The sequence below is a fragment of the Cyprinus carpio genome, chromosome A3 (genome assembly GCF_018340385.1).
Source record: "Cyprinus carpio isolate SPL01 chromosome A3, ASM1834038v1, whole genome shotgun sequence".
NCBI lineage: Eukaryota > Metazoa > Chordata > Actinopteri > Cypriniformes > Cyprinidae > Cyprinus > Cyprinus carpio.
This window is the reverse complement of record NC_056574.1, coordinates 3,716,259-3,730,139: the sequence shown is the minus strand read 5'-3', so window position 1 is coordinate 3,730,139 and position 13,881 is coordinate 3,716,259. Positions and strand designations below refer to the sequence as shown.

The 13,881-nt window shown below is 34.9% G+C and overlaps 1 protein-coding gene across 5 annotated transcripts in view; it reads right to left on the bottom strand.

Annotated features, from left to right (window-relative positions):
- Nucleotides 1-13,881, bottom strand: part of LOC109070236 (regulatory-associated protein of mTOR-like) — a 172,398-nt gene that overhangs the window by 58,029 nt on the left and 100,488 nt on the right. For 4 of the 5 annotated variants that reach the window (XM_042716169.1, XM_042716160.1, XM_042716178.1 and 1 more), the window contains 2 exons: nucleotides 4,897-5,055; nucleotides 2,654-2,800 (listed from right to left, as the gene is read on the bottom strand). The exons of the other annotated variant lie outside the window; for it this stretch is intronic. In XM_042716169.1, the coding sequence (XP_042572103.1) occupies nucleotides 2,654-2,800; nucleotides 4,897-5,055 (306 nt within the window). The remainder of the gene's footprint in view (nucleotides 1-2,653; nucleotides 2,801-4,896; nucleotides 5,056-13,881) is intronic. 5 annotated transcript variants of the gene reach the window in all.

Genomic DNA, 13,881 nt, shown 5'->3' with positions numbered 1-13,881 from the left:
TAAATTAAAAAAAATGTAAAAAACCTTCCTGGCATCGTGAAACATTTAGATGATGTGAATAAATGTCATAATGTTTCACTTGATTATACATTTAGTCAGGAATTATAGTTTGGAAAAAGCCTAACGAGAAAAATGTGTACAAGTTATGTGAAAACTAATACAAGTAGATTAATAAAAAAAAAAAGACTTACTCATGTTTATGATCTCTCCTGGATCAAGCCGCTTCATTCTTTTTTACTGAGGTAATCCAAAGCTTATTCCTCTCAGCATGTCTTCTTGGGGTGAATTGTGGCTTATTCCTCTCAGCATGAAGCGAACAGTAAAATTTAAAAAAAAAATTGAAGAACAGTCTCGCTGCTTTGTTTGCTGTCATGTGGGCCTTTACACTCTGCGTGCTTCAGTTGGACTATTGTAATATCAATAGCAGGCTTAGCACGTGGGCGTAGTCGCATTAGATATAATGAAAGGAGGCGTGAAATTTGGGACATTGCGTTGTTTTCATATGGATTATATATCAGCCTTAACCATTGCAGACATATAGCCTTACATGCATTTTTGCATGCTTTTTGTAGAATTCTTTCACATGTTATTCAAGAATGCAGGGCTCCAAACAAAAAAATTGAGTAAGGAGCCATTGGCTACTATAAGAAAAAAACTTAGGAGCCAAATAATTTTTTTAGGTGCCACAGAATAAACGTGTTTTATTTATTTTACGATTATTATTATTTATTTATTTACATTTCAACATCAATCATACTGTCATGTGTTTAAGTCTCATCTATTCTTGACTTTATCAGCATTTTAATCCATCTTGTAGATGACCTGGGAACTAAGGTTCACTTAAAGTGGGAACTAAATGTCTTTTCCAGCTTGAAATCTACAGTCACAAAGAATCGTTCATTACACAGAATCTGTACCAGTATCATGAAGCATAAGCATCACTTGGCCACTGAGTGTAGCTTGGGCTCCTCCTACATGAGACATTTCAGTAAGTTGTACTGTAGGCTCTCTTATAAAATAGCCTACCTTTTGATGTTAATTCATGTTCACTATGTACTATATTAGGAAAGAAAAAGATTAAATGGGTTCACTTGCCCTTGAACTGAGGCGCTAAAGCGACCGCGCCTGCCCCATTAAGGCGTGCCAAAACTGTATTGTTTGAATTTCGTTATGAATTCGGAATAATTTTAAAGCTGGTACTTTTTATTAAAAAGTTACAAAGCACAGAGCTTTTTGCGATTACTGGAGGGCAGTTGCACTTCAAATAATGAAGTTCACGCATTAAAAGAACACAGACCAAGATATTGTTTAGAAGAAGCCATATTAGTAATTATTATAAAAGACAATTGTTAACGATATTGCCAATATCCACACAGCTGACAGCTTTACCTGGTTCTAGTTTGTTCAAGTTGTGCACGAAATAGACGCTGTATTTTCTGCACTTTCCCTTTTTCCGTCTCCGTCATTTCTCTCTCGCTGCACAGCGGAGCTGCGTTTATCAGACTGTGTGCGTCACCACTGATGTGCGGCAGAGATGAGGACTGTCTGAAACTCTCTTTTTCCACTAAAACTTTGATGCGCATCGTCTCAGTTTAATACGTGAACATAACAAAGATTTGATCACAAAACAATTAGGAAAAAAAGGCATTACATTAAAATTTTTAAGTTATAACATGTAAATATATACCCAGATAGCAATAACACTCGGGCTGAATCTGGCTGAAATGCGTCTCTGTCGGTTCAGTCTCGGCATCGGTGAGAAGATAATGGACCAGAGCCGAGCCGACTCTACAAAACACTTCTGGCTGACAGACGGCTTTTTCTCTATGGATCTCGGCTGAAAGCTGTTGTACACGCGGCAGCTCCACACTCGGTGTAGTTGTGTGTATTAACCTTCAGTTCCGAAGTTCGTTTTATCACAGACGGGGCGCTGCTAGAATGAAGCAAATCATCCGCCTGAGAAAACTTTTTTAGCGGTTAAATCCTGAGGAGCTTTCGGCGGGTAGTCGCCAGTGGCGACCTCAGCAAAACGTCACTCGCAAATTAATATTTATAGTCGAAAACTCAAAAGTACTAACCGCAGAAAAAACACCCTAAAATCGAAACATGAAATCAACTTGAATTCCATAACTTTTTTTCTAGCATGGTCTGAAGATAATCTAGTTCAATTTCCAAGACAATCGGTGCAATGACCTAGGACGAGTTCGAAAATGTAGGTTTTACGAACAATTAAAAATAGCGAAAAAACTAAACCCTGCGAGTTTTGAATTTTTGAGTTCATTCAACTCGGCATGAGCCAAGCATTCAGAGGAAAAAAACGAAGTTTCGTCTTCTGGTTTAAAAGTTATTAACATAAACAAATGAGTGCAACTTTGGACAAGCGGTGGCGCTAGAGAGTTTGAGTTAGAGACTCCAAATTTGCTCTGGTGACTTTTCTCACTGTCCTCTATCAGTGTGCCAAATTTCAAAACTTCCCCACAAGTGGTTCTATGGACTGCCATAGACTTGCGGCAGAAGAAGAAGAAGATCACGTTAACGGATACAACAGGTGCCTAAGCACCTTTGGTGCTTGGCCCCTAAAAAGCCAGTTCTATCAAACCTCTATTATATAGTGTGTGTGTGTGTGTGTGTGTGTGTGTGAGATATCACACACCTCCAGCTCCTGCTCCCTCTGCAATGCAAACTGTTTGAATGACTTGACAATGATCCCTGCATTCGAGCAGTCATACACGAAGATGGAGGGACTTCCCATCCACGTCTGTAGGTCATAGATGGAGAGTGGGATGTACTGTGTGTAGTTCTGAAAGAGAGAGAGAAAGACATTCTTTTTGACCAGTGGCGATTCAAGCTTGTATGTTTAGTTTCAAAGTAGCACTTAACGCTGGATGTGCAGCACACAATATTTTCTAAACATAAAGTGCAAACGGCACAGTCTTCTTAAAAAATAAAAGCATATTTTTCTTTCCAAGATGGCTGAAATGAACAAACAACCATTTTTGCTTTCTTTTGTGTCGCCATTGTCAACAACGCCTGGAGTTCAGCCGCAAACTGCACACTCAAACTGTACACGTGACGACATCTGCAGCACAGTGAAAGCTATTTAAATATGTAAACTTTATTAAGCATTATTAGATTATTTTTCACATGAATCCGACCAGGACATTCCTTGAAAAACAAATAATATTAATTTTGTAACCAAATATAGCATTTATCTGCATGTGCTTGGCTTGCCATTGATTTTCCCTCAGTGTGCCGATAATGGCACACATGCCTGGTTGCTGACCCCTGATATATACAGTGCATATATAATTACAAATTCAGGCAAAAAAATTTAAAAAAGCACAACTGTACAGCAAAAACATTAATAAAGTGAGTGATATTACATTTGTTTAAAAAAATATGTTATATTACAAAATCACATTTTACTGTATGGTTATGTACGCTAGTTGGTCAGACAAAGGAATGCTGTTGCCTTATGTATAATTGCATAGTACAAGTGATTTATAAGCAATATGAGTTACAGCTGCACAGATATCGTTTATCTTTTCACATTTTTCCTCTTCTTTTTTTTCTAATTTGGACTCCTGATGGCTTACCTTCCAACTCTCCCTGATTAAGTCACTTTAGTGGAACTGACTTTAAATGAAAAATAATAGTTTGATTTCTGTAAATAATTTATTTGCTGTTTGAATAACAACAAAAAATAAAGCTTAACTTACAATGTTTTTATTAAATTGTGATCAGCTTTAATACAAATTCAGCAGTATTAAAAATATTTTATGACACGACACCCGTATTTGCTACTTGCAGACTTGTTTGTAATGTGCGTAGTTAGATTAAACATAAGTCTACTGAGCGTACACACAGAGTCCCGACCAGGTTAACTGACCCACACAGTGACATGATATTGTAAAAAACCCAATCATCACAAATTTTTTTATATATACATATATTTTTTTTTTTTGATGTGCAGAACCAAAAAACCAATGACCCTTCTCAAGATGCACGTGAAACCGAAAATATACAATGCATTCAGTGGCTACACACACACACACACACATATATATACATATATATATATATATATATATATATATATATATATATATATATATATATATATATATATATATATATATATATATACACATACATATATATATATATATATATATATATATATATATATATATATATATATATATATTTTTTTTTTTTTTTTTTTTTTTTTTTTTCTTCTCTATTGGAAAGACTTTTTAAGTTGTCGAACCAAATAAACTTAATCTAGCGCTATTTACTGGAAGCTTAAAAATTCTTTCATTCAAAAGGTATATCAAGAAAATCAAGGAAGCATTGTTTGCAATAATAATAAACTTTTTAATAATCCTAAACTGTTCAATTCACTTTGCCTGAATTTTCTCTGAATGGTAAATTAACAAACCAAGAATTATTGCCAGAAAAGTTTCATGTGGATGCTGAAGCAACATCAGAAGAGTAGTATGCATTTTTTCAATAATGCTTAAATGTAATACAAGGCATTTACGTAATACAATAGGGAGGGACGATGAGGGATGGGAGGCTTGATATGGAGTTTAAAGTGAATTTTTTTTTTTTTTTTTTTTTTTTTTGTGCAGGCACCCCGTTCCACCCCTGGCAAGATGCCGTTCTGAGCGGTTGCCCATAACACCCATACCTAAATCAACCACTGTTTTTAACAACACAACAACTCAGTTCATGCCCAAAACTAACTAATTAAATTCATTTTAATTTAAGAACTTAAGGAGAGTACAAGAGTAAACCAACTACTGTGGGTAACTGCTGTGCAGAGAGATTGAAATAAGTTTACTATTCACCACTGCTCACTTAACCCATTTTTCCTGGCTCTTTTTACCTTACCTTGTTGAAGACCCAGATCTCTCCATTGACAGTGGGTCGAGGCACTCCATGGCCATTATAATGAAAGAGAACACGTTCCTCTTTGGCATTTCTCCGCAGTGAAGTACACAATTTCTTCACCTCATCAACTGTAGGATCCAAACTCTGCTTATAGCGGGCCTGGAAAAGAGAGTATATTAGATAACAATGACATACAGTAAAAATATTAATGAAGGAATATGTCAGTGCAGCTCTCAAAATATCTGAGAACTTCAGATATAATATAAAAATGACCATTAAAACAGATTGAAAGTAATCAACCCTTACAAATTAATCTACTTTAAAGTAAACAGTACAGAAAATCTGCTATTTTCTGGCCATTTTCAAGATTATGTGTATTGATAAATGTGCACACTTGGCTGAAGAAAAAAAAATCTATTTTTTTCCTTCGCGTTTTAATAAATATATGTATTTTTTATTTCAGTTAAATGGATAGTGAGAAGTACAGTTCTTGTTTGTGAGCTGTATGCACTGCTGCAGTCACTTTCCACAACCAATAAATAAATATAAATAAATACTTCAGTACCTGATTACCAAAAATTACAACACGCATGAATAAAATGAAATTTTTGCTAAGTGATTGCAATACACCACATGCTATGAGCTACTTGAACTGGTAGGAGCAAAATTGGCCATGGCAAAAACTGGTGTACACTAGGGGAAACTCGTGTATTAAATAAATTCAATGTACACAGACTGAAGTAGTCTTTGGTTCTTTTAATTGTAATGATTTACATGTAAAAAAAACAAAAAAAAAAAAACACCATATATCTCACCAAAAACACACATTTTTAGTGAATTGTTGGCCTTCAGGAAAGTATGTTAATTTACTGTACATGTACTCAATACTTGGTAGGGGCTCCTTTGGCTTTAATTACTGCCTCAATTCGGCGTGGCATGGAGGTGATCAGTTTGTGTCACTGCCGAGGTGGTATGGAAGCGCAGGTTTCTTTGACAGTGGCCTTCAGCTCATCTGCATTTTTTGGTCTCTTGTTTCTCATTTTTCTCTTGACAATACCCCATAGATTCTCTATGGGGTTCAGGTCTGGTGAGTTTGCTGGCCAGTCAAGCACACCATCACCATGGTCATATAACCAACTTTAGGTGCTTTTGGCAGTGTGGGCAGGTGCCAAATCCTGCTGGAAAATTAAATCAGCATCTTCAAAAAGCGGGTCAGCAGTAGGAAGCATGAAGTGCTCCAAAATTTCTTGGTAAACGAGTGCAGTTACTTTGGTTTTCAAAAAACACAATGGACCAACACCAGCAGATGACACTGCACCCCAAATTATCACAGACTGTGGAAACATTGGACTTCAAGCAACTTGGGCTATGAGCTTCTCCACCCTTCCTCCAGACTCTAGGACCTTGGTTTCCAAATGAAATACAAAACTTGCTCTCATCTGAAAAGACGACTTTGGACCACTGGGCAACAGTCCAGTTCTTCTTCTGCTGAGCCCAGGTACTAAGACGCCTCTGACATTGTCTGTGGTTCAGGAGTGGCTTAACAAGAGGAATATGACAACTGTAGCCAAATTCCTCGACACGTCTGTGTGTGGTGGCTCTTGATGCCTTGACCCCAGCCTCAGTCCATTTCTTGTGAAGTTCACTCAAATTCTTGAATCAATTTTGCTTGACAATCCTCCTAAGGCTGCGGTTCTCTCAGTTGGTTGTGCATCTTTTTCTTCCACACCTTTTCCTTCCATTCAACTGTCTGTTAACATGCTTGGATAAAGCACTCTGTGAACAGCCAGCTTCTTTGGAATTGAAGGTTTGTGGCTTACTCTCCTTGTGAAGGGTGTCAATGATTGTCTTCTGGACAACTGTCAGATCAGCAGTCTTCCCCATAATTGAGTAGCCTAGTGAACCAAACTGAGAGACCATTTTGAAGGCTCAGGAAACCTTTGCAGGTGTTTTGAGTTGATTAGCTGATTGACATGTCACCATATTCTAATTTGTTGAGATTGGTGGGTTTTTGTTAAATGTGAGCCAAAATCATCACAATTAAAACAACCAAAGACTTAAACTACATTGAATTTATTTAGTACACGTTTCACAATTTGAGTTGAATTACTGAAAAAAACTTTTCCACAACATTCTATGTATTTATATATATATATATACACACACACACATATATACATATATATATATACATATATACATATATATATATATATATATATATATATATTTATATATATATATATATATATATATACACACACATAAATATGCATATATATAAAAAAAAATAAAAAAATACATATATACACACATAGAATGTTGTGAAAAAGTTTATTTCAGTAATTCAACTCAAATTGTGAAACTTGAAACAAATTGTGAAACTATATGTATGTATGTATATATATATATATATATATATATATATATATATATATATATATATATATATATATATATTTATTTAATTAAACGGTGGTTTACTGAACAGATTGCTCTTTCTTTAAATAAATTCTAATTAAAATATTCTTAGGAATAAAAATCTACCCCAGCTTATGCTCTAAGCTGTAGGGAGCCTTTTTACAATAAGGTTGCAATTAACAACAAAGCCCAAACTTTAATTTAATAACTATTTATATATATATATATATATATATATATATATATATATATATATATATATATATTAATTAATTAATTAATTAATAATATATAATAATAATTTTATTTTTTATCGCGCCTTTCAAGAACCCAAGGACACTTAAAAAAAAAAATACTAGCAAATTGGCAAACAAAATACACCAGACAGTCAAGAGCCCAAAGATGTTTCACAAAATAATACAAGTAATTATGTCAAGCAGAGAGTTAAATTAGTTATTTAGAGTAGAAAGTGAATAGATGAGTTTTAAGTTGAGACTTAAAGCCCTGGAGAGAGGAGGTAGCACAAACATTACGGGGCAGCTTATTCCATAGCTTAGGGCCTACAATATAGAAAGTCCTACCACCCACTGTAGAGAGTTTATACTTGGGCACAACAAGCATGTTATCATTGCTAGATCTGAGAGTCAGTGCAGGAATGTATGGTTGCACTAACCCAGCTAGGTATTGAGGTGCGAGGCTGTGACATGACTTATTAACTAAAACTAAGAGTTTGAACTGAATACGTTTGGCCAAGAAGAGTTTTGTACCATTTGGAGGTGATTAATAACTTTGGCAGGTAAGCCACTATATAAGGAGTTACAGTAGTCCAATCTGGAGGTTATAAAAGCATGGATAATAGTTTCAGCATCTCCAAATTAAGTGAGAGACGTATACGAACAACATTCCGCAATTGGTAAATGCATGATTTAACAATCTGACCAATATGTGAATCAAAGCGTAACGCAGAGTCAAACAACACTCCCAAACTTTGCACAGTTGTTGAGGGCCTAATCGCGACACCATCGATATCTATGAAGATGTCATGCTGGGAAGACCTCTGTGATTTAAGGCCAACCAGCAGGATTTCAGTTTTGTCTGCATTTAGTTGTAAAAAAGTAATCTGACATCCAGGTTTTAAGTTCTTGAAGACAGGAAACAATAGAAAGGGGTGGACAAACTGAGTTGGGTTGAACCATAAAATAAATTTAAATATCAGCAGCGTAGCTATGAAAATTGAGACCATGACATCTGATGATCTGACATGGGGGCAGTATGTAAATGAGAAATAGAAGTGGACCAAGTACAGAACCTTGGGGGACACCACAGGAAATAGTATGCAAACATGTAAATTGCACATAATGCAGTTTTAAAGTAACTTCTTACATGAAGAATATGAAGCAGGAGAATAAAGTTCAACACTATTCAGCAATAACAAGATGTGTCATTTTTGCTTATTAGTATGGTTGAATTGAATCATCGAAGGTCAGTAGCAAAGACATTGGTTAATAAAATGGGATTAAATACATAAATTATATTTGTCTTATTTAACCCTCTGGAGTCGATTAACGCGTATACGCGTTTTGGGGTATTTTCTCCTGATAACCCCGAAAAGAACTTAAATTACACTTTCAGTTTTGATCGTACAGATAAGTGCAATACATCAATCGAATCTGTAAAGGGTCTACTTTTTTTGTATACAGACATAATAACAACAAAACTTTGTGCACTTATAAAATAAAGATAACAAACAAGGAGTGCTGTCTGCAGCCTTTGTCTGCGCTGATCTTCAGATACAAACGCGTCATTAAAATGAACTGTAACTCAGCGAATACTCAACGAAGAGACATGAGAGAGATATCTATAAGAAAGCCTGACATGTCTACTTTTAAACTAAACAAGTGCTGCTGAAAACAAATATTCTGTGATAAAGTAATCCATATGAAAACAACGCGATGTCCGTTTTTCACGTCTCCCTTCATTATCTTCTAATGCGACCACGCCCCCCGCGACGAGCACGCTTTTGAGATTCAAATGTTTCACTGAAGCGCGCGGCTTTTGAATACGCCCACACAACAGAAGACAACGCAGCGAGACTGTTCTTCAAGTTTTTATTATTTTACTGTTTGCTTCGCGATGAGAGGAATAAGACATAATTCACCCCAAAAAGATGTGATGTGGTTGAGGATTTGAGATGTTGGATTTCCTCAGAAAAAAGAATGAAGCACTTTATTCAGCAGAGATCATAAACATGAGTAAGTCTCTTTTTATTGATTTATATACTTGTACTAGTTTTTTTCACATAACGTGTAAACATTTTACTAGTTAGACTTTTTCCAAAGACTTTTTCCAAACTATAATTCCTGACTAAATGTATAATCAAGTGAAATATTATGAAGTTTCAATAACAATATACACTACTATACCATTCAAAAGCTTGATGTAAATAATATAAATGTACCAATAAATGTAACTAACAAATGTAACAATCATTGCTGCTCTTTCAATTTATCCCCCCTAAAAAACCTAAAAAAAAATATTCTCAGCTCTTTTCAACATTAATAATAATAATAATAATAATAATAATAATAATAATAATAATAATGATAATAATGATAATAATAACAATAAATGTTTTTTTGTAGAAAATAAGATTGTTAAAAGGATTTCTGAAGAATTGGTGTGACTGGAGTAATGATGCAAAAAATTCAGTTTGAAAGTCAGCTTTGATTTTTCCTAATAAACTGTTTAACTGCACTCACAAGTGAATATTAAATTATGTTGTGGGATAATTAAATATATTCTAAATAAACTACAAACATAAAATTATATAGATTTATTTTGTCCTCACATTCTTTCTTGTAACTCATCCCATCCCTCTCAGTGACACAGGTGACTGAATGGCTCATTATGCAGCTCATTATGCAGGCCTTTGTCTTCTCAGGTGTGAATTCATGATAGTTGACGCCTACTCGCATATGACTTTTACCAACAAAAAGTGTCTTAGAAAATTTAAATCAATATATTGTTTTCTGTAAGTGAGTAAAAACAAGATGATTTTCACATCATTTAGAAAAAAAAATTCTAGGCTACAAGCTCCAGTTCTCAAAATATCTGGGAACCAATTTTCTGTATGTGTTTTATTGCCTTATTCAAGTGATTTAACATTTTTAGTTTTTCACTAACCACGCATAACATTTTTTTTTCTCAAAAACACAATCATGTACATACATGCTGCTCACATATTATTATAGCCTAGTTTGTGCTGATTACAGTGAGATTAGACTTTAGCCATTTAGATATTTATAAGAAACTGAAAAAAGCACAAATGTCAGGGCATGACAAAACTTCTCCAGGCCCCAAAAATACCCTTAGACTCCAGAGGGTTAACATTGAATTATTACAGATTTGTATAATATTCCGAGTTTACATTTTACTGTTTTTATTCATTTTGAGGAATACTGAATCTGTTTTTGTGCAGGTGAGATGAGTAAATACATTATACTCATATTTAGTTCTAATATTATGTTTATATTACACTTATTTTATTTATTTATTTTTAATTTTGCCCAAGAACATTTATTTAATATGAAGTTTACACTTCACTGGTGTGGCTCACAATCTCAGAAGAACTGCAAACTTTAATGGAATAATAAAATAAAAAAAATTTGATCATCACGGAGGAGGCAAAAATTGTATGTGCATGTTGAGAAAGAGAGAATGATGCAGTGTGAAACACGCCTCATTCTTTCACTGTCCTCTCCAGCTGGTGTAAGTATTTGTGTGTGAGTGTGGTATTACATAACTCTGAGTGAGTGAGAGAAAGTGTTTGGGAGAGTGTTCAGGAATTGTATTTATAGCTGTTTATATCACAGCCTCATGTCCCAACATACACTACAGGTTAGTGGACTGGTGTGTGAGTGTGTGTAGATTTTGCCTAGACTGGGGGGACCAGATGCCTCCACAAGGATAGGCAATTGTGAAATCACACACACACACTAAATAATGTCTTAATGAAAATGTAAAAAGGTTTTGTGAGGGTTAGGGGATAGAAAATAACTCATGATCAAGCTGAGTTAATGTCTTATATAAAGACTTTACAACTGTCGACCAGAAGTCCTTCAGCATCCAAGTCAGACATGCCCATTCTTAGAGAGACCAAATGTTGTCCTATATCTGGCACAGAAATAAAACAAACAAGATGATATGGAGATATCACACTACCCAATCATTTAGTGGTAGGCCTTTCCATTACTAAGGGTGATGATGCACACAACTTTTTGAGCAATTTTTCCGAGCAGTGAGCAACTTTTTTTGAGCAGTATTGCTCGGGCACTTTCCCAATGAGGCCCTGTGTCTCTTCCGGTTGTCTGCTGAAGGCCACTTTAACCAAAGTTGCCCCGCAACATTGCTCAAAAAGTTGCCCCATGTAACATCAGCCTTATAATATCCGATGTGTAATAAATTCAGTGGTCCACTCCAAAGACATATCCACAGTTAACCATTTTCATGTATCATCCTTAAAACACTACTTTGTGAAGACCTATTTTCTTATGCCATCCATTAAGCATCTTGCTACAAACACCGCGAGCTATCATTAATAGGGGTTGCAGTGACTTTACAATCTATCACCATTCAATGCCGTCCTCTAAATACAGGGCTCTATGCTTACTTGTCTTGCGCTTGTGCTCCTAATAAAAAAAAAAATTAGGAACATAGTCAAAAATTTAGGAGCACCTTCTAATCAATAATCAAAAATTCTGATAAAAAAATGTACCTTTCCATTACGAAGAGATATTTGACTCCTTAAAGTGATTTACAGGGAATTTTGTTGTTACCTTTGTAATGGTATTTTTCTAACTTTATTAAAAGTATGTCATCTTTTATGTCAATTAAAAATATATATATTTATAAGCTTTTTAACATTTCTAACACTTTTTAACATTTCTAATTTCAAAACAACAGAATAAAACAAGTAGAATAAGAAACAGAATAAGAATAAGTTACCAATCAAATTAAATCAATATTTAAGAAATACATTTGTATTACAGAGATGGCACAGAACAACACAAAAGAGGCTTGTATGTGTATTTTTAGATGATTAATGGGGCTCAGAGGTCGCATGAGTGCAATTAAATTCATAAATTCATGTTGAGGTTAATGTTTTAAATATACAATTTTGAATAAAGAAATATTAAATTATTTAAATAACAGAAAATATACTTTAAAATTTAAACTAAAACTGCCAGCAGGTGGAGGCAAGTCACTTATTTTATTACTGAATCATTCATTTAATTTATTTGTTCGAACGGCTGATTCATTCAGGAACGAAGCACATGACTGTCTTTATGAATGGGTAACTGAATCATTGACTAGATTCGTTTAAAAATGCAGTTTATTCATAAATGAAACGCTGTTTAAATGGAGATGCGCAGCAGCTCAGTTGTTCTTTGTTTTAAACTATTTTCATTGACAAAGTAGAGCAAAATAAGGCAATAGTGTTGTAGTCAGACAATATAAGTCACTTGATATTAACTTTTTAATGAACTGTTGTATTAAATCGATATCACATTTGCAAACTCCCTGAATAATCATTAAAAGCTCACTCATCTTAGTTCATCATAATCTCACAAACCTCCATTATAATCAACGAAGCTCCATACACTGCACAATGAATTTCTTATTTAAACTGTCTACACTTTGTTTGTTATAATGAGAGGATACGTCTGTGATAAATTATTCAAACACACATTGTAAGTAGGCTACGTTAAAAAAACTTTGAAGCTCCCTCATTGCAAACACAAATATGCTGATTGGGTCAGTCACACAGGTGCACCTAAATATTTTTTCACAGTCGCATGCAGTAGTTTCCAGTCGCAACTAATAAACTAATTAGAGCCCGACCGATATATTGGCCGGCCGATATTATCGGCCGATATGAGCTAATTGCATTTAAATCGGCATCGGCGTTTATAACGGCCGATGAAACATAAAAAAACAGAGTCTCATGCTTCACTCATGTTATGAGTGTTGCATAGTTTGCCCACCAGAGGGAGCTCTGCAGCTCCCCAGTTGACAACAGCGCCAGAAATCCACTACAGAAGAAAGCTATCAGCCGAGCCACTGAGATGTACTCTTTTGACGGTGAGTCTGTTGTTCGTCATGTGAAATGATTGTAGATTTAGTTCATACACTGTATATAAAAACAGTGTGGTAGTTCTAGCTAACGGTCCTATCATTATCACTTCTAAATATTCTGTAACATCACTTACAGCCGCTAATGCATTGCTATATTAGATTAGCCACAAAGCTAATACCATGTTTATCAGTGGAAGAGCGCGAACGTTAATAAGAGGTCAAACTATAACGTTAGCGTTTAACTTATTCTAAATATATCTGCAGTGTTTCCCACATAATGACCGCGTAACTGTGGCAGGGGGGCGCGTGTAGTCAATGACTAGAAGTTATGTACAGCGTGCCTCGAAAAAACAACAACTGTTACGTTATTCTAACGCAAACATAGCTTCCTTTTTAGCTTGCTATTAACTTGTTTGAAGGTGGTTCTTC